Here is a 21,863-nt window from a genome sequence, read left to right as displayed (position 1 = left end):
CAGCGCTAAGCCCCGCACACAGCTTGGATCGGGCCAGAGCCGGCAAAACGCGTATGGGCGCACTGGAAAGAGGATTCCAGGCGCAGATCTATTTGACGCCCAGATCCGCCACTTAGACTTGAAATGGTAAAATTCCCCCCGTTAAGTTGCTTTCTCTTGTCACACATGCTGCCAAACCTGCTGAGATTTTCCAACACTTTGTTTTTATCATATGTACTCCCTTCGTTGCTAAACTGTGGCTATATTCCCCATACTGCTGTAGCCACGCAGGCTACTCTTCTTCAGGCTTCAAAATCCACTCTCAGCAGACCCATACACTTATGTTCCTTATTAGCCACCTCAGTCTATTCCCATTGCCTTTTTTAATGATGACACCATGCTGGCTCAACTTAACAACAGGGGGCATGAGGGAGATTGGAACATCACTAGTAATAAAGGATTTGATAGGTAGGGGAACAGACAGGCAATTCTATAGCCACATACTTGAATCCAAGATGGTTTATCGCCTCTCTGATGCTAGGGTCAAGGATGTCACAGAGCACCTCATTCTCACTGGTGAGGGTGAACATTTAGTGGTTGTGATTTGCATCAGTACCAATGGCATAGATAGGAAGATGAATATGATCCTGCAGTCAGTCAGAGTTTATGAAGCTAAGAAGGAAACAAGCAAGCAGGACCTCAAAGGCAATAATCTCCAGATGCTCGGGGCTTCCTGTTTAAGCAAGCATAAAAATAGAAGGTTAGAACGGATGAATGCGTGGCTCGAGAATTGGTGCAACAGGAGGCCTTCAGATTCCTGGGACATTGGGAGCAGTTATGGGGTAAGTGGGGCCTGTACAAGCAGGACAGGTTGCATCTGAATAGGGTGGGAACTAAATGCCTTGCGGGCCATTTGCAAGTGGCTATTGAGGAGAATTAAAACTAACCTGGCAGGACCCAGGAGATAATATTGGCAATGAACACAAAGGTGCACATACAATTGAGAGAAAGTGATGGTACTAGAGTAAGAAACAGTAGAAAATACCAAATTATTAGGTGGGATCATGTTGTCTACAAGAGTGATCAGCTCACTTTAACAGCAAAGATAAATGAATGAAAACGTTGTCACACAATGGGATACTTAACTCGTTAGTGGAGCTTTATTAGGCAGGTGATGCTTGCCTACAATTCAGGGCGGAAGAGAGGGAAAATCTCCCAAATGCCTCTGATGATGTCACCACATAATCATGTCATACATTACATAGAGGTATACTGGTTTATAATATATAACGTCCCTCCACGTTTACTCTAGTAGTAAGACAACTAACATTAACTTTAATTCCTGCTCACTATGAACAATAATTATTTTACCAACTATCATTCCATATAATTTTATATATACACAGTCAGTCTTTTAAGTGGATGTCGGGTCCACTTAGGCAGAATCTGTCATTCAGGAACCTTTGCTTTCATGCTCTTGTAGTCTGTTCACCACTTAGCTCAGGCACATCATCTGATAAAGCTGGTTCTTCTTCAGCTTCTACAGACACTGTTGGTTCAACTGGTGTAGAATCTACATTCAACTCAATCGTGACCATAATGTTTGGAAACCTTGGGTATCAGATGTTGGTCTTGCAGATACCGGCTCTGCAAATTCGCTTTATGAAGTGAGGATTTGATCTGTGAGACTTCTCCAAACTATCTCTTGTTATCAGTTTGTACCGTATCTTTTGCGAGTATTGTGGCAAGTGCCGCTTCTTACTTGAAGAGTAGTTTTTCGCTAAAACTCTTTCTCCTTGATCTAAACTTCTGGTTTTAGATGTCTGTTCACGGTAAATAACTTGGTTTTGTTGTTGTTGCTGTACTATGGTCGAAGTATCAGATGGTAAGAGCAAATCAGATTTGGTCTCAACTTCCTCTTTAAAATTGCCAATATTACCAGTGAGTTTTGGGCTATTGTATGGGCTGTGTTTCGTTAGGATATGAGAAAGTTTTTTTCCTGTTTTGGCTAACGGTCTGTCATCCTTTGATGCTTTAATGGAATTCTTCAATGACTGTACCAACCTCTCCGACAATCCATTTGTGGAAGGATGATAAGGCGAGGTTCTGGTGTGCTGTATGCCATGGCTTCAAAGGTAGTCCGCGAATTACCTTGACATGAACTGAGTCCTGTTATCATTAACTAATTGTTCCAGATAGTCAAATCTCACAAATACTGTGGCCGCGATTTTGCCAGCTTGCTGCACTGGTCAATTGGCACAGTAAGATTGCACACGGAACGAAAAATCAGGATCGCACCCAATTTCTCGCCCTATGCAGAATTACCAGCACTGTTTTGCCAGCAGGATCAGCTTCACGCCAAAAAAAGGAGGTGAAGCCAATTTAAGTGAGTCCCACATGGCATCATGCGGCCTCATTTGCACTTAGCTACTCGCTGATTGGTACTCACAGCTGTTTTCCACCAACAGACATGATGGCCTTGCCGGGGGGATCGGAGGCCATTAAAGCCCCTTGGTAGTCGGGGGCATGGCCGGACAGTACCCATAACACCCTGACACTATCCACTGGGCACCAGAACTGTACCGCGGCAGTGTTAAGAGGGTGGGGCCCGAGTGAGTGTGGAGTCTGAATGGGGGTGGGGCTATGATGGGGAGGCAAGGGGAGAGTTCTGCAGTCAAGAGAGGGAGCTCTGCGGAGGGGTTGGGGGGGGCAAGTGGAGGCAAGAGCTCCGCAGACAGGTGGTGATCGGCGAGGGTGGGAATGCAAGGGGGGAGGGGTGATCGGAAGTGTAAGGGCAGGGTGATTGACAAAGGAGGGGAGAAGACCGGCAAAGGGCGGGGTGGCATTCAGGGCCGCGACAGAGGTCATGATGGAGGACTCATCAGGAGAGTCCTGATGCCCCAATTCTGGTGACTCGTGTTGCCATGGGGTAGTGTTACACAGCTGCTGATGATGGGGAGTAGGGGAGTGCGATATTCTTGAGGGGGGGGGGGGGGGCGGAGGGGGTCTTCCAGTTCACTGCGGGGGTCATGGCGCTGGCACAATGGCACCCCAAGTAGTCTGAGTCGGCTTTACCGGAAAGCTTCTCTCCGCCCACCTATTCATTCCTTCCAGTCAAGGTTAACAAGTCATGTTTTCTTTTGTCTGAGAAGGGCAGTAGCTTATTCCACAGCATTTTAAGAATCTGTACCACTCAAGTGTTAATGTGTTTATAATTATAAAAGTTATAAACTTTTGTATTCCAAGTTACATTTCCAGTCTTTCTAACATATGTATTAATGAGTTACTTATACTTCAATTGTCTCACAATTAAGGCTGTCTACTGAACTAATCTGGCTGGTTTCCAATAATGCTGGCTTAGTTTTTATTCAAATGGCTTCTATTGACTTTAGCACAAAATGCTTAAGAACATATTAATTCAAACTACAAAATGATATTCACGCTAAACCAAATGATTTTGAAACTACTAGTGTTCTGCTACATGATGTTCGCCTTGAGCTATCAGCTGAAATAGAGCCAGACTGCAAGACTTTGCAGACTTGTGATGACAGAGGCAGTCGGCCTTCTAGTTGCTCGAGGTCTGGCAGGCCAGACTTCTCTACAGATGCAAGAGCCCCCTCAGTCTCCACAGCATTGTCAGGTGCTGGTGTCACTGTCACAGGGGCTGAGGAGCCACTGTTTACACTCGAAGGGAGGACTCAGATGTTGCAGACAACCATTGCTCCACCCTTACGGAGCACAACTATCCCTCTCTGCTCAGTTGAGGAGGTCAAAGACCTGGTAATGTCTCCAGGCATCTCATCCCCTCTAGTCCTACTATTTCTCCAGAGAGCTGAAGGTGGTGGTAGCATGTAGGTCCGCATGGATCACTGGCAGTGGTTTGTTGGATATGGCTCTCCTGGGTAACCCCAGTGTCTTGGTGGAGGAAACCATGCAGGCACAGGTCACGTTTATGGCAGCACACATTGCCCCCCGCTTACCTTAGAAAGGTGATTATTGCCATGGAGGGAGTGCAACAAAGGTTCTTCAACTTGTTCCTGGAATGGTAGGACTATCCTACCAAGAGAGATTGAGAAACTGGGCCTGTATTCTCTAGAGTTTCAAAAACTGAGAGGCAATCTCATTGAAACCTACAAAAAACTTTAAAAAAGAAATAGACAGGTTTGATGCAGGTAGGGTGTTTCTCTTGGTTAGGAAGTCTAGAACCAGTGAACACAATTTCAAAATAAGGGGAAGCCATTTGTACCGTGATGAAGGGATTTTCTTTAATTGAGGGTTGTGAATCTTTGGAATTCTTTACCCTAGAGGGCTGTGGAAGTTCAGTCATTGAGTATGTTTAAAGCAGAGATTGACAGATTTCTAAATACCAATGACATAAAGGGATAAGGGGATAGTATGAGAAAAAGGCATTGAAGTGGATCATCAGCCATGATTGTGTTGAATGGTGGAGCAGGTTTGATGGGCTGAATGGACTACACTTGCTGCTATGTTTCTATGTTCCTATTTCCACACATGGGTGAGCACAGCCTCTGGAAGCTTCCCCAGATGTTCCCATGCCTTACTCTGCAGCTCCAACTTCTGCCACCTTATTGATGACTCCAGAGCCAGTATATATTTCCTGGATTTCCCATAGTCTTTGAGGGTGAATGACCTTGACTGTTAGCCTCCATCAACTGCTCAGTTAGATCTGTGCTGTGCTTGCCAGGATGAGATCCCTGATCAATCACCCAACAACATGACAATGTCTGTGCTGTAGGGACGATGTGAAGGTGCACCCTCTGAGCTCTCCTCTTCCTCCTTAGAAGTGGGGGTGCTGACTGTCAGGTTTGGTTTCTAACCACTCTTGTCCATGGTCCTGCAAACAATATAGGAGGGGAACTTGCAGGTGGTGGTGTTCCTAGGTGTCTGCTGCCCTTGTCCTTCTAGGCGCTAGAGGTTGCAGTTTGGAAGGTGTTGTTGATGAGGTTTAATGAGTTGCTGCAGGAGATCATGTATATGGTACACACTGTTGCCATTGTGCATCAGTGCTAGAGGAAGTGAATACTTATATTGGTGGATGAAGCGCCAATCAAACAGGCTCTTTGCCGGATGGTGTTGAATTTATTCAGTGTTGGAGCTTCAATCATCCAGGCAAATGGAGAGTATTCCATTACACTCCTGATTTGTGTCTTGTAGATAGTGGACAGGCTTTGGGAAGTTAGGAGGCGAGTTACTCACTGCAGAATTCACAGCTGCTGACCTGCTTTTGTATTCACAGTAGTTATATGGCTGTTCCATTTCAGTTTCTGCTCAATGGTAACCCCAGCAAGTTAATAGTGAGGAGATTCAGTGACGGTATTGCCATTGAATGTCAAGGGGAGATGGTTAGATTCTCTCTTGTTGAAAATGGGCATTGGTTAGCACTTGTGTGGCGCAAGCATTACTTGCTACTTCAGCCCAAGCCTGAATGTTGTCTTGCTGCATATGAGTACGGACTGCTTCAGTATATGAGGAGTTGCAAGTGATACTAAACATTGTGCAATCATTGATGAACATCCCCACTTCTGACCTCATGATGGAGGGAAGGCCATCAATGAAGCAGCTAAAGATGGTTGGGCCTAGGACACTACCCTGAGGAACTCATGCAGTGATGTCCTGGGGCTGAGATGATTGACCTGCAACAACTACAATAATCTTCTTGTGTGCTGGACACAACTCAAACCAATGGAGAGAGACCTCCCTCTGATTCCCATTGATTTCAGTTTTGCTAGCATTCCTTGATGCCACACTTGATCAGATGCTGCCTTGATGTCAAGGCCAGTCACTCTCATCTCACCTCACATGGAATAATGTTTTGAAGAAGCACTCTTTCACAACCATTATCAAGCCAGTAATCTAATAAAGAGAATGCTCATGGAAACCATCTGAATTATTTCCCCAAAGATTAGATTACAATTAATTTTATAATTTCAACAAATGTCCTTGTGTCTGGAAGTGAGTCAGGTGTCTGGAAAGGCAGTTGGTATCCCTTGGGAATCTGTGTATGTTGCAGTCTTGTGCTGACAAAAATATATTTCTTAGCACTGATAACAGTGGATAAAAAAAGTGTTACCAGATGCTGAATTTTTTTAACAGGTTTTTGAGATTATGTATTTTTAGTCCTTTACAATTTTCAGTGATAAGTTCACAGTTCAGAGTGGTGCGATATGACAGTCACAAAAGAACTTTAAGTTTATATTGTTGCAGTTACATGGTTAATGAGAAATAAAATCTGCAGTTAATTACAGATAATTTATTGCCCTGTATATTTTATAAGCTGTTGTATAGTTAAAGCAAATTTGAACATTATTAAAATGAATGGGGAAAAGCTTTGCATTCAGTGCAGAACTGCTCTGATAACAGACAATTTTCATTTTAGCTAACAGGTAATAGGGAATTAATTTACAAAGTAATTGATTGGCAGGACAACACACCTGAGTCTCAGGATCATCTTTTCCATTTCACCGATTCCCCTTTGTCGGCAGCAATACATTTGTTTGCTTTAGATTTGGTGAAAGCTTAAGTTATTTGGAGAGCACTCAGCACTCTCAGCCACACTGTTGTTTGAAGTAACATCTCCTGTTTTCTTGTTGCTTATGTTTTAGTCACACTTACAAAACTGTAGGAGGATCTCATAATGATTAATAATGCATGCAACTGAACACAGCATGTGAAAAACAAAGTCTTTGATGGTAAAAATCATTAAAGCATAGAGGACGAGACCTCAGATATGTCTTCTTTAGTTGTTAGTAATTCCTATCTCACTCATAAATATACAACATTAAAAAAAGAAAAAAAAATGGTGATGACAAGAGAGGTAATGTAATGTTCTTCAAATGATCCTATCCTTTCTCAAGAGATTAGATGGCTCAGTGGGTACAAGCATTACGTGGTGTGATGCTGCATCATGCAGATAAAGTCTGTTGATCCAATTTAACTGATCTTGATGGAACTGCTATAATTGACTTCAGTCTCCCTGGATTAAAGAAGGAAAGAATGACCAAGGTTGCTGGCCTTGATTGCTATTCAGCAGTCTTTGTCGTGAGTGCATGTAGTTTGAGGACAGGGTCAGGTAAGTAAACAGCTTGTCAATGCTCATTATTCAGCCATACATGAAGTATGGCCTTAAGCAAAGTACTCAAGGACTCCAGCATGAAGATAAGGTTAAGAGGAGAAAGCTGGAGGAGAAAATATATTTTGAAATAATTTAACATCTGATACATTCCCTTATAACTATTTACATTGAGGATAATGTAAGAACGTTTTTTATGTCTGCACACACAGAACTGGACAGCAAGGAGACAGTGCGGCACCTGTGTCAGGTCTTCGCAGACCTGGCACCTCTGGGACAGGAGGACACTGCTCCTGGTGACAGTGAAGGTTATGGCAGCCCTCAACTTCTACGCCATCGGGTCCTCCCAAGCCTCCAGCAGAGTCATCTGCAGCATCTTGCATTCCTCCATGCACAAGTGCGTCCACGAGGTGATGATGCCCTGTTCGCCTGGGCAGGCAATTAACATTCACTTTGACGTGGGCCAGGCCCAACAGGAAACCCAGGCTGCAGGCCATTGCTGGGATGACCCATGTGGCTGTGGTTCGCCAAAAAATCAATGCTATTCACTCCTGTTTTCTTGTACGTTTGGCACTTGGAATTTGTTTCGTAAGATCGTGCCCTACCATTCTAAGGCACAAGTCAGAAGTGTGATGGAATACCCTTCATTTGCCTGGACAACAGCAGCTCCAACAACACTCAAAAAACTCAACAGCATCCAGGACAAAGAGGCCCGCTTAATTGGCACCCCATCCACCACCTTAGACGTTCACTCCCTTCACCATTGACAGACAGTGGCTGTAGTAATTAGCATCTACTTGGTGTACTGCAACAACTCACCACAGCCCCTTCGACAACATCTTCCAAATCTCTGACCTTGACCAACTAGACGTTTTGCATTGCTGGCTGCTTTACACAATCACACGTACAAGATTGGTAAACTATAGATTGTTTCAATTCATGCATCTATATATATTTATAGATTATTGGATGGCTCAACAGCTAGCTTTACTCGAGGGATTCAGCAGCCAACAGTGCTCACAGCAGCATCTGAAGCCACTTAAATACACCACTAACTGGTTGTTGGTCAAATGCTGCTTACGTCCTGGGGTCTTTATTATTTGTATATTCATCTAAAGTGATATTGCAACAAGGGCAACATATGCCTCAGAACACATAAACCTGCAAGTTCTCCTCCGAGCCACACATTGGCCAGGATTCTCCCAGCCCGCTGCGCTGCTCGAGACTCATTTGGGAGACTCACAATACCCGTCGTGAGTCTCCCAAGCATTTTTTTTTTAGCACAATCAGCTCCGCACTGGAAATCATCTAGTATCTCCACCACCAACCGGGAATGGTTCCCTCCAGTGGGGTTTACGACTGCTCCCCACTAATGGAAATCAGGCATCCTGACCCCGTTGGTGGGAGCAGAGGAAATTGAGGCCCCCCTGGGAGGTTAGAAGCAAGGGGGGTTGCTCCTTGGGCAGTGCCAGACTGGCAATGCCAATTTGGCCCCGTGGCACTGCCCATTGAGCACCTTGGCACTGCCCACCAGGCAAAGTCCCAAAATGCCTGTGTTAAGCCAAAATTCTGCACTGATAACTCTGACTAGCTGAAATTGTCTACGCTTGAAATATGTCCATGCAGACCAATTAGAGCAGAGTTTAACTGCACAAGAGTTGGAAAATAAGGACCACTGGGCAAACCACCACTTGACATTGAGATCACTCTGTGAAAGGACATGCAAGACCTACGGACATGGCTAAACCTGTGACAAAGTTAAAAGTACTGTTGACTGATGAGAAGATGAAGTTAATACAGCAAATGGAAAACTGGCACAAATCGGAAAGTGGATGTGGGCAAAGGATTGGGAAATCCGTCATCACGTCTGTCCACCATTATGTTTATGGTCTGACAGAACTACAATACACGACTACACTCTTATGCTTTCTGGTTTCAAATGAGGTTCCTCCCCGGCCCAGGACACATGCCCTTGCACCTGATTGGCTTGGCTTCCCGTGCTGCCTCTCCATAGGGTCTGGCCCAATCATGTGGCTCTCAGGGATTGCCCCCTTAAAGGGGTCACACTACCACAGCAGGCATGCCACAACAACAATGTTGGTTTTCAGTTATTAACCTGGCACCTGCACTATACCACTGAATTTGACCTCTAAGTGTTGCCCTATGAACTTTGTAGCAAGCTGCCGATTGGATGTTGTTGCTTCAGCTTGGGAGCTGCTCCTTCTAGTGTCATGCTTCTAACAGGCACTGTTGTCTTGTTTGCCTCGACAACACGATTGACTAACTTAAGTGAAGGCAAGTGATTAAAGATTGTGTTCCAAGAGGCATTGAGAGATAAAATATGGCAATATCAGACTAATGAAGTGTAAGAAGCAGTTTTAGCATTATGTGTGGTAGGGTAATTGCTGTTAGAAGAGTAGCCATAGTTAGTTCCCATTTAATCAGAGTGCATTGAGAAAGTTTAGCTATATATCTGTTACTCTGGAGAGTGATGAATTCACTGATGCCCAAGGAGAAAGTAGGATAAGGCCAAATAAACTTTTTCGTGACTGTAAGATATTTTGAAAGGTGAAATGAAATGTAACCTTTTCTGCTTGCTATATGAGTAATTTCCTGTGCAGTTTGTCAAAAGTAGTTCTTAAAGCAATTTTACTTAAATACTTATAATCAAATTAACCTTTTCAGCATATGCAGTTGTTGTGAACTTGGGAACCTTCCATTCCCTTCCCCTACAAAAAAGAAGAAACGTTACCTCATAAATATTACAGACAAAATAAATGCTACAATGCTTATGTTTTGACCTGAACATCTAACTGTGGCAGCAGAAGAAATCATAAATTTTAGCTCTCAAAGGACCTAACCTTGGGAGCATCTGAGGAAGGAACAGTGAATACTTGTCAAATGTGTTTTGAGAAAAGTAATATCAAAATAAATAATTCTTTGTCACTACAATAAGCACTGATGGATGACTCCCTCTACTCCGAGCAACAAAATAATTTATAAATGCATGATAGATAAACTGAAACAATTGAGCATCTTCACATTCCTCAAAGGTTATGAATGTTAAAAGTTGGTATATTTCCATATATTTTTAAATCAACAAACTACTATCCTACAAATTGCAATCAAATCAAGATCATTCGTAGATAGATGATAAAATAATATGGACAATTTTCAAACTAAAATTTATCAGAGTGCAAGATGACAGGCTAGAACATGCATTATTATTTTTAAAACTTATTTAGAATATTTGTTATATGTTTAAAATAGTGAGTGGTTTCCAAATTCAAACAACACTGCATCTGTAGATGACAGCAATAGAAGATCAGCTGGATTTTCTGATCCTTTTCTGGTCAGACTTGGATGGAGGGAGGGAGTGGAACATTGCATGTGGCATGGAGTCCTGATGTCGTCACGCCAGGTCCAGATTTTACAGTGGTGGATGGCAAGTCGAAGGGGAATGGTGCGAGCTTTCAAAGAAAAGGTAACTACAAGGTAGTTAAGTTGATTAAAAGCAGAATTGAAAAGTATTTTATGGGCCCATTTCAATTTTGCAGATAGTGCACAGGGGTCTCAGAGCTTTAATGCCCTAGCAGGTATATCTGAGTGGCAACAAGGCAGGTCAGGTCATTGCTGCATTCAGCAGACATTGCGTGAGACAATTTCAATAGGAGGTTGGTGCATCACACTTAGATTTGCATTATGGAGAGGAAGTTCAGGTGTCAGTGCTTTGGGGTGTGAGATGCTCACCATAAGTGACCCAGAAACCCTGTCTACTTAGTGAACCCACGGAGGTGAGAGTATCTATGTTGGTACCAGGTGAGGGTGACAGCTTTGGCACCTCTTCCATAGTTGAAGAAGTCTCCCTTGGATCCGCACATGTCTGGTGGATCGAGAGGACACATGGCTGGTCCTGACTGTTCGGCTGGCCAGCCTGCAAGAGAAGGCATCAGTGCATTACAGGGGATATGGAGGGAACGTTGATTACTCACTTGAGACTTGGGGAATGACAGCGTGTCTTGAGGATTCTCACATTTTTCTGCCGCCCTCACTTCACCTGCAGCGTAGGCACGGTCTTTCTCCTCCTTGACCAACTTGAATGCTGGCACCTTGAAATGCATGAGGGTTTTTAGGTGATGAGGTGTGGAGATGAGGCTTAAGTGTGAACTGCAGTTTGAGAAGTATAGCAGCCACTGGGGAAGGAACATGATGATTGTGGGAGGGGAAGAGGAGGGCCTTATGCCTGGTGTTGGAAACACCTGGGGGGCGGGGGGGGGGGGGGGGCGGGGGGGGGGGGCGGTGGGGGGTAGGTGGCTGGGTTAGAGATGAAGTTGGAGGTGTAAGGGGTGTGTGACAGAGTCCAGAGGGAGATGGGGTGGTTCACTTACCCTGGCTGAGTGAAGAAGGTCATTCATCTTCTTCTGACACTGCTATCCCATCCTCTTCTGGAGGTCTTCTTGCACTGACCAGGACTGCCAGTACATCCCAGGTGGGGCTGGTGACCTTGCTGGAAGGCCTTCTCCGCCTCCCCAACATGATCTGTACCGTAAAATCGCGGCCAAGAGCTCACAATGTAGGGGGTAACATATTATCATGCATAGAAGATTGATTAGTTAACAGAAACAGAAAATATGCATAAATGGGTCATTTTTAGGTTGGCAAGATGTGATGGGGCCTCAACTATTTGCAATTTATATCAATGATTTGGATGAAGGGATCGAGTAAGTGGTTGCTAAATTTCCTGATGATACTAGATTGTTGGAAAATAAGTTGTGAAGAGGACATAAAGAATCTGCAAAGGGATATAGATAGGTTAGTGAGTGGTCAAACATTTGGTAGGTGTAGTATAACATGGGAAAATGTAAACTTGTTCAATTTGACAAGATGAATAGAAAAGCAGAATATTATTTAAAAGGAGAGAGATTGCAGATATGAGGCACAGAAGGATCTGGTGCCCTCGTACATGAATCATGAAAAATTAGTATAAAGGTAATGGAAGTGATTACAAAAACAGAAAATGCTGGAAAATCTCAGCAGGTCTGACAGCATCTCTGGAGAGAGGATAGAGCCAACATTTCAAGTCTGGATGACCCTTCGTTAAAGCTCTGTTGGTACTGGACACCTCCCCGCTTCTTTACTGTGGCAGTAGGCTTTCTGGAATGTCTGCCTCATTGCGCATGCTGATCAGCCTTTTTCTGTTCACTGCCCCATCAAAATCCTCATCTGAGTCCTGTGTAACAGAGCCCAGAGAAGAGTTGGCGCTTCTGCTTGCCAGCTCAGACTGAGGGTGTGGTTGGGGGGGGATGCGAATGTGCCAATGATAGTTGGGGGAGAGAGAAGGGGCTGATGATTGGAGGGTGGGAATAGAGAAGTGCTGACTCCGGGCAGCGGGGTTTTACCAGTATGTTGAGGTGCCACTGCACCCCACCCCCTATGACAGTGTGAAACATGCCCCCTTCATTTATTTTGGCAGAGTGTCTTAAGATCTGGAGAGAAAACCGACCGGTTTCTCTGGAGAGGAACACAATAGTTTTCTCACCGGAAACAACACTGCCATTTTTTGATAAGATTTCTCCCCATGTGTTGTTGGAACACCCAACATGCTGTCAGGAAGGGAGTTACAGGCTTTTGATGTAGCGGCAGTGAAGGAATCGCGATGTAGCTTCAAGTCAGGATCATGTGTGACTTGGAGGGGAACTTGCAGGTGGTGGTGTTCCTACGTACCCTACTGCCCTTGTTCTTCTAGGTGGTTTGGGTTTGTCAGGTGCTGTCGAAAGAGCCTTGGTGAACTGCTGCAATGCATCTGGTAGATAGATGGAGTGAATGTTTAATTGGTGGATGGATGGCAATCAAGTGGTCTATTTTGGTCTGGATACTGCTAAGCTTCCTGAGTGCTATTGGAGCTGTACTCCTCCAGGCAAACAAAGGGTATTCCATTGCACTCCTGGCTTGTGCCTTGTAGATGGTAGACAGGCTCTGGGGAGTCAGGAGGTGAGTTGCTCTCACAGCATTCCCAGTCTTTGACCTGTTCTTGTCGCCACAGCATTTATATGGCTAGTCTAGTTTTGTTTCTAATCAGTGGTAATCATCAGGATGTTGATAGTGGGGGATTCAGTGATGGTAATGCCATTGAATATCAAGGGGGTCATTGCCTGGCATTTGTGTGGTGTAAATGTTATTTGCCATTTATCAGCTGAAGCCTGAATATTGTCCAAGCATTTGGACATGGAATGCATCAGTATCTGAAGAGTCATGAGTGATGCAGTCATCAGCGAACATCCCCACTTCTGACTTATGATGGGGGAGGGGGGGGGGGCTCATTGATAAAACAGCAGAAGATGGCTTTGGCCTAGGACACTATCTTGAGGAACTCCTGCAGCAATGTCTCAGGGCTGAGATGATTGATCTTCTACAACCATAATCTCCAACAAGTGGTTTTCCTCCGGGTGCTCCGGTTTCCTCCCACAGTCCAAAAATGTGCGGGTTAGGTTGATTAGCCATGCTAAAAATTGCCCTTAGTGTCCTGAGATGCGTAGGTTAGAGGGATTAGTGGGTACATCTGTAGGGATATGGGGGTAGGGCCTGGGTGGGATTGTGGTCGGTGCAGACTCGATGGGTCGAATGGCCTCTTTCTGTACTGTAGGGTTTCTATGATTTCTATGATTTCTATGAAGTGGAGAATGCATTACCCTTGTTTCCCATTGACTCCAGTTTTGCTCGGCTCCTTGACGCTAATCTTGGTTAAATGCTGTCTTGATGTTATGGATAGTCACTTTCACATCACTTCTTGAGTTCAACCTTTTTGTCCATGTTTGGACTGAGGCTATAATGAGGTAAGGAGCTGAGTTGCGCTAGTGGCACACAAACAGCTTCAGTAAGCAGGTAATTACTGAGTACTTCATAGCCACTTCATAGCACTGTTGATGATACTTTCTGTCACTTTGCTGATGAGCAAGAGTGGACTGATGGGGCAGTTTGGATTCATCCTGCTTTTTTGTGGACACCATCTATAGCTTTTAAATCAGAAGGAACTGTGGAAAGAGGGGAAAATGTGATATGGGAAGATGGATGAGTTAGAAACATACCTTCATCCTCAATGGTTTCAGCCCCGCCACTTGGAGATAACCATCTCCTCTGTGTGAGTGAAGACATACAACCCCGCTTATTGCTGGTTAGGTGATACTGCCTCTGGTAGACCTTGTCCTCCACGAAAGAGGAAAATGTGTCAGTGAGAACAGTGCAATGCATTTGAATCATGAGTTGGTTGAATAGTTAGCATTATGTATAAGCTGTGAGATGTGGGTGTGTAGTTTTGAACAATGCTAAGTGTCTGAAGGTAAAGCAAGGTTGAATGTTGCTTATGACTTCTGCTTGGTGGAGAATGTGAAAGGGATGTAGTGAATGGAGTAGTGTGTAAGTAAAGTGGTTCATTTTGAAGGAAATGGCACTTGATGATGCATTCACTGACCCATGACTATTCACATGAGGTCATTAAACATTTCCCTCATTGCAGTCAGGCTTTCAGCTATCTGTTCCAATTGCCTTCTCAGTATCTGGAGAGCCTTGGGGCCGCCTGTGGATATAGATCCTCTGTCCTCTTGCACCAAAGCCTCCTATGCAGAACCAGAGAATCTTGGAGCATGCATTATGTGCATTTTTGCTCTTCTTTTCAGACATGCTTTCCCAGGCATTACAGCAGCTGCAGCCAGAGTGCATCTTCCAATTTGGAGGTACAGGCTGGTGTTGAGGAGTGCAGGCTAGATTTAGATGGTGCTATTTTCAAACAAACTTGCCACCCCTCTCAGCTGCATTGGGCACTAAGTTGCAAACTAGAATCTTTTAATTTGGTAGGAAGCAGGAAGTTTGCATGCTGCCTGCATCGCAATAAACAGACATGGGCTAATTGCACATCTAAATCCCTGCAACTGCCATCAGACCTTATCTGATATTCTAACATTAAATGATGGAAAATCTCAGCAGGTCTAACAGCATCTATGGAGAGAGGATAGAGCTAAAGTTTTCAGCTGGATGACCCTTTTTAGATCTGGCTCTTGACGAAGGGCCATCCAGACTCAAAACGTTATCTCTATTCCCTTTTCACAGATACTGTCAGACCTGCTGAGATTTTCCACCATTCTGTTTTTATTTCAGATTCCAACATTCACAGTAATTTGCTTTTCTCTTATTTGATACTCTCCTCCCGCACTAAACTGCTGAACTCACCACTAATTCAATAGTCGGATAATATTTACTATACCACATAATGTTTTGTCATATAGTTGCACTCTGGTATTTTTGTACATCTTGCATTATGTGCATATTTCCTGGTTACATAAACATGCATAACTTGTGTCAAGCATTGAGGAGGCCTCGAGTCAATGAACGTCTGAGACTTGAGCACTAACGCTATTGGACAGCTCTAATCCAAACCAAATAACGGTTTTAGTGAGTGATATCTTTGAGCTCTGAGGTGGAAATCATTAGTGTTTCTTCTTCAATTTTACACACCTGTATAAAATCAATATTATTTTCATTCCAGGTGTCCTTCTTCTTATTCATTATCTTTGTGGTCTACACCATGCTGCCCTTTCGTATGCGAGATGCTGTAGTTGCCAGTGTGCTGACATCATCCTCCCATACCATAGTGCTCAGCGTCTGCCTATCAGCCACACCTATCATAAAGGAGCATTTAGTTTGGCAGGTGAGCATTCAGTAAGAGTTCACAGATATTAGATGTGAAATCTAAATGCATTCACAAACTAATTTCAAAATACAAACAGTAATGAAACTTGGCGGCAGTATATGAAAATGCTAATTGTGTTGTTTAAAATTGTTTTTTTCAGTTGCAAATGCTGCTTAGAAAATCTGTGTAAAACCAGTGCATGTTTTAAATGGAAACAATTGTTTTTTTTTTGTCAAACCATTTTTGAATATGGCTTCAGTTTTTTGTCAGCTGGAATTTATCTATTATAAACAAAGAAATTCAGATTTTTGCGGGCTTTGACTATTGGCTGTACAAGATTTGATGAAAAGCGGTTCATAAATGATTGTTCCTGTTTTGTGATAAAAATATTTTTCTTCCAAGATTAAGGTTGGTTACAAAGTAAGAATGATGAACAATGATAATTTCATATCAGGTATTGCTTCAGATATATCTAAACTTGTAAAATAGGACACAAATCAACTGTAACTTAATATGGCTTATTGACCTAGCCTTAATTACATTTCCTAATAACTCACAAGGGACACTATCAAAATGATACTAATACTAGTAAAACGATTGGCAGATTGTTGCAGATGTAGTGTCAAAATTCTATTCTTGCTATTTTAAGCACCTTTCCAACCCCAAAAGACCTCTTTAGTTGTTTCTGAGATTACCCTGCTGTAATAGATATTATCCCAATGTGTGAAACAGCCAAATGTTTTTTTTTGTAATTCTATATCTGAGCCTCTGGCTTTTCTGGTGATGCAGATAAATTAATAATGACTGTCTCTAAGCAGTTTACATCTGAATAACTTGGTTAATTTGAGCTATAAATTTGATAAAATGAGAACATTGTTACCAATCCCTGGAAGTACCAGATGGTCAATTGAAATTCATTTAGTTTGGTTAACGTATACGATATGAATGCCTTGTCTGTCTGTAACATGCACAAGTTGCAGCGACTGAATAGATTTCTATCATTTTAAAAGATACCTGAATAACTGGCTGTTACAACCCTCTGTATGAAAATTTCTATACTCCACTGGGGTTTTTTGTAATGATATTCAAGACTTATGCTGAAGCCAGTTGAGCTTTTGTTCTTATTGACTTGCAAATGATGGTTTAACATCAGATTATTCTCAAACCCCTTCTTAACATATCTGCACCTTTTCCATCTTTTAACTTGCGCATTTTATAACTTTGGGCCCGTATTTTCAGAGTCTTGGAGATTTTGCACCTTAGCCAAAATGGATCTGGGACCCTGGATCAGGAAGTCCTGCCTCCCCATTTTTTGAAGATTCTATTTTCGGTGGGGGGGGGAGGGGGAGTGGAGTAGATGTGATTCACAAGTTATGGAAACCCAAACCCAGCAGGACCATTTTAACTCGGTGCTGAGTTCAAACCGACCCCATTTTCTTAGGAGCAAGGTTTGTTTCCTCACAGTGTGTAGTTGACTATTTTTAAGAGTACATGTGAAAGATGAATAAAGTCTGTGGAACTGTCAAGTGGTCAAGCTATATAAATTCACAGTTCTTTAAGTTTAAAAAATGCAACCTGTTCTGTCTCTGAGTTGAAAGAAAATTGGTGCTTGTGATTTCAATAGGTGTTTGTTGACATAAGTCTGAAGACTACAGTTATAGCATTCTTACTACTTGACTGCTTCCGCCATCTATCATTACCACTGTACGGGGCCTGTAAGTTCCCAGTTTGGTTGACAGCTCCAAGAAGTTAATAAAGGATTGGTTGCCTTTGATGTGGGGCTATAAATACAAATGTTGTTTTATAAGGGATTAAATACTTAAAGGGATTTAACTGTTATAAATGGGGTTTTATCAATGGTAGTGTACTTTTTATATAGTATAGTCTGTATTAGACAATAAAATTGTATTTCATCTTAGCATGGCTCCTGAGGTCTGTCCATGGTGATTACTGGGTGAGCTGACACAGCAGCTGTAAGGACAAAGGGTGGTGGTTAGGAGTTCATGGGCTGGCATGAGTTGTCACTAAATTGGCATAGAGGCTACAAGGGGCCATGGGGGATAGGAAAAGGGACATAGGTTGGCCTGGTGATATGTGGAGTCATGGAGCTGTTAGAGGAGTATAGGTTGGTATGGGGAAAGGTGGGGCATGATTTGGTATGGATGAGATATGGGGAGTGAGTTGGGGTTAAGAGTGAGTAAAGGGTGAGGGCTAGAGGCCTAACTACTTATATTGCAACTGGGATGAAGCCCCCGAGCACTGAGCTGCGTCTTTTAAACAGCCCACCTTGGTATTCAGCAGCCCAACTCAGAACGAAGATTCAGCCATTTAGGGCCGTTTCCCCTGAGGCTGGTACAGTGAGCCGGGAATTTTCCTGACTCTATGCACTCACCAGGGAGTGAAAATCCAGACCTTGCACTGCCTTCTGCAGCATCTATCTTTTCCTCCGAATTAAAATTAAATCTTAAGTGAGCAGAATGTGTAAGGACTACTGAATTAAAGTGATTATGTTGACTATATTTTCTGTGCATCACAAGATTTAAATACCTGGAATGTTTCCAGCTGTTCTGCTTCAGGCTGTTGTCCAACACTTAGCATATATTAACTAATGTAATAGAAGAAAGCTGCTGGAAGGAATACGTATTTTTGTCTTCAAGGTTTGGTGACTGTTATGTCCGGGTTGCAAAGTGGCAAGCAGTTGTTGGAGCAGCTATGTACCTCCAGTTGGTAAAATTATCATCTTGTTGTGTTTGATGTCTATATTGCGGTCAAGAACATGGTGTTAATTCACTAATATTTAATGATGAGCTTCACTGTTCACTATCGCCACACTTGAAGAGTTTTTGGTGTCATGTGTCTAGTGAGAAGAAGGGGTCAGGTTGGTTTGAGTTCACCTAAAACTTTGCTGCCCATATCCTACTTCACACCAAGTCCTGTTCACTCATCATCTCTGGGCTCACATTGACTACTGGCTGGGCCATACCCTAATCTTAAAATTCCTTTCCTTAGCTTCAAATCCCTCAACCCTTAGTTTTGGCATTTTGCTGATGATTGCATAATGTTCACTCCATTCGCACCTCTTCAGACACTTCTGAAGAAGAATGATAATGGACCCAAAACATTAACTCTGTCTCTCCACACAAGATGCCAGATCTGCTGATTTTGCAAACACTCATCTTTAACAGCCAATGATGGAAATCACTCTCACCCTCTATTTTGGTGAGTGCTCAGTTCTTGCATTCTCTGTCCCTACGTTTCACTGATTTTTTTTCACTTGCTCTCATTTTGTTACTGTTCTCTTTCTCTCTGTCCTCCCAGGAAGAAAACTTAAGTTTTGTTACCAATAATTTCCAGGTACATCTAAAAACATAAGCCCCGATTTTAACTTGGGTTGAATGATGTATGGTACCAGCAAAGTGTGTATTCAGCACACACAGGGCCCGATTTTACCAAAACTTCGTGCCCGTTTTTGGGTGCGAAATCGCGGTAAAGTTGGGAGTCGGATCTTTAACGCGGTGTGTACCCGATTCCTAGCAGAGCGCGGCTTTACCAACACCCGATTCGGGCGCAGGCCCAGCCCGCGCCCGGATCGGGCGGTCCGCCGAGTTAAATGCATTTGCATGCATTTAAATCGACTTAATGAAGCGCGCTCCCAACTTTACCACCAAATCCCACTTTACCACTGTGTGGCCCAATCCGCGTCCGCGTTTTTAACGACCTGGTAAATAAAAGTCAGAAGCCAGCGCTTCCTCAGTGAGGGTTGGCAAGAAGGTTGGCGCGTTGCGTTAGGAGGCTCCCCGGTACTTGCGTGTGTCTTGAATCGCGGCCATTCCGCTGTCCCGGGTCCGTGGCGTCTCTGCGAGTGTGTGGGGGGGAGGGGGGGCAGTTGCTGTGCACGAACTCCGATGTCCGTGTGGCAGCACGGACCTCGGGTCCTGCAGTGCAGCTCACTTCAGGCTGAAGATGTGCACACAGTGCAGATAGCACTGCTGCAGCCTTCCAATGTTACCAGGGGCTGTGACTGTGTGCAGCATGCAGCTGGGGGGCATGGGGGGACGGATGGACTTGGGAGAATCTTGCAAACTGCAAATAATGTAGCATCCTCTTTGTGCTGCCTAATTATCTATGAGAAAGGTAATTAAACTACAGTGTCCTAGTGAGCAATTAGTGACCTGTATAATACATTTGTGATCTGTAACTGGATTGTTGATGCTCAAATGTTCGGAGTCCTGTGGTGACCTTGGCAGAATTGTCCCTGTGGTGGAACTTGGTTGGAAATAAGATTCAAGGAGATTATTACATCTGGGAAATCAACCATAGTGAAAAGAAGCTTGTATTGGCAACTCTTCTCTCACATTCCATGGCAGATGTGCCCCTACTTATGAATGTGATTTGCATGGGCAACTTTGGGTGCAGCTACTCTGCCTCTGGAGCAGCCTTGGATCCTTTGTTGTCTTGTTTTCATCTGAACATTGCACAGAATTAGAGGAATTCCCTTTGGAAGATAATGTCAAAGTTATAATCGCAGGAACTAAAAACCTGACAGTCAAAAATCTGGGATAATATTTCAAAATGTATATCCCCCCCATCCATGTTCTGGAATATTATCCCAGATTTTTGACTGTCAGGTTTTTAGTTCCTGCGATTATAATTTTGACATTATCTTCCAAAGGGAATTCCTCTAATTCTGTGCAATGTTCAGATGAAAACAAGATGAAAGAAAGGATCCAGGGCTGCTCCAGAGGCAGATTAGCTGCACCCAACGTTGCCCATGCAAATCACATTCATAAGTAGGGGCACATCTGCCATGGAATGTGAGAGAAGAGTTGCCAATACAAACTTCTTTTCACTATGGTTGGTTTCCCAGATGTAGTAATCTTCTTCAATCTTATTTCCAACCAAGTTCCACCACGGGGACAATTCTGCCAAGTTCACCACAGGACTCCGAACATTTGAGCATCAACAATTCAGTTACAGATCACAAATGTATTATACAGGTCACTAATTGCTCACGAGGACACTGTAGTTTAATTACCTTTCCCATAGATAATTAGGCAGCACAAAGAGGATGCTACATTATTTGCAGTTTGCAAGATTCTCCTAAGTCCATCCGTCCCCCCCTCTCTGCTCTCTGCTGATTTGTATTTCGCGCCCGGGCGCACTGCTTCGGATTTTTTTCGAACTGCGCATGCGCAGTTCACAACACAGATCGGTCCGCCAGTGCTAAGCAACGCCGACAGCGCGCATCGGGCCGGAGCCAGCAAAACGCGTATGGGCGCGCTGCAAAGAGGATTCCGGGCTCAGATCCGTATTACGCCCGGATCCCGCCCTTAGGCTCCGATTGGTAAAATCGGGCCCACAGTCTCATCAAAGTAAGTCCCTGGTCAGTTTGAACCCTGGAGCTCATAAAAACATTAGACTCAACTTCCACCATTTTCTGACACAAAGGAAGAGGTCAATCATTTCAGCTCTAAGCCATCATTGCAGGAGTTCCTCAGGGTGGGGGTCCGAGGCCCAACCATCTTCAGCTGCTTCATCAATGACTTTCCTTTCATCATAAGGTCAGAATTGGGATGTTCGCTGATGACTGTATAAAGTTCAGTATCATTCGTGACTCCTCAGATACTGAAGAAGTCCATGTCCAAATGCAGCAAAACCTGGACTATCTCCAGGCTTGGGCTGACAAGTGGCAAGTAACATTCATGCCACACAAGTGCCAAGCAATGACCATCTCCAACAAGAGAGGATCTAACCATTGCCACTTGACATTCAATGGCATAACTATCGCTGAAACCCTCACTATCAACATCCTGGGGTTACCATTGACCAGAAACTGAACTGGCCTAGCCATATAAATACTGTGGCTACCAGAGCAGGTCAAAGGCTAGGAATCTTGAGGCGAGTCACTCAGCTCCTGACTCTCCAAAGCCTGCCCACTATCTACAAGGCACAAGTCAGGAGTGTAATGGAATACTCTCCATTTGCCTGGATGGGTACATCTCCAACAACATTCAAGAAGCTTGATACCATCCAGAACAAAGCAGCCCATTTGATTACTATCACTTCCAAAAATATGCAATCCCTCCGCTACTGACAAAAAGTGGCAGCCGT

The 21,863-nt window shown here is 43.7% G+C and overlaps 1 protein-coding gene across 1 annotated transcript in view; it reads left to right on the top strand.

The window, feature by feature from the left end:
- The window catches only part of adcy2b (adenylate cyclase 2b (brain)), a 422,964-nt gene that overhangs the window by 48,439 nt on the left and 352,662 nt on the right, over positions 1-21,863 (top strand). Inside the window, exon 3 of the mRNA XM_078228489.1 lies at positions 15,609-15,770. Coding sequence (XP_078084615.1) covers positions 15,609-15,770 — 162 coding nt within the window. The remainder of the gene's footprint in view (positions 1-15,608; positions 15,771-21,863) is intronic.

Source organism: Mustelus asterias, chromosome 2 (assembly GCF_964213995.1).
Source record: "Mustelus asterias chromosome 2, sMusAst1.hap1.1, whole genome shotgun sequence".
Classification (NCBI taxonomy): Eukaryota; Metazoa; Chordata; class Chondrichthyes; order Carcharhiniformes; family Triakidae; genus Mustelus; species Mustelus asterias.
Note: the sequence above shows the minus strand (reverse complement) of the source record. Positions and strands in the feature narration are given on the sequence as shown.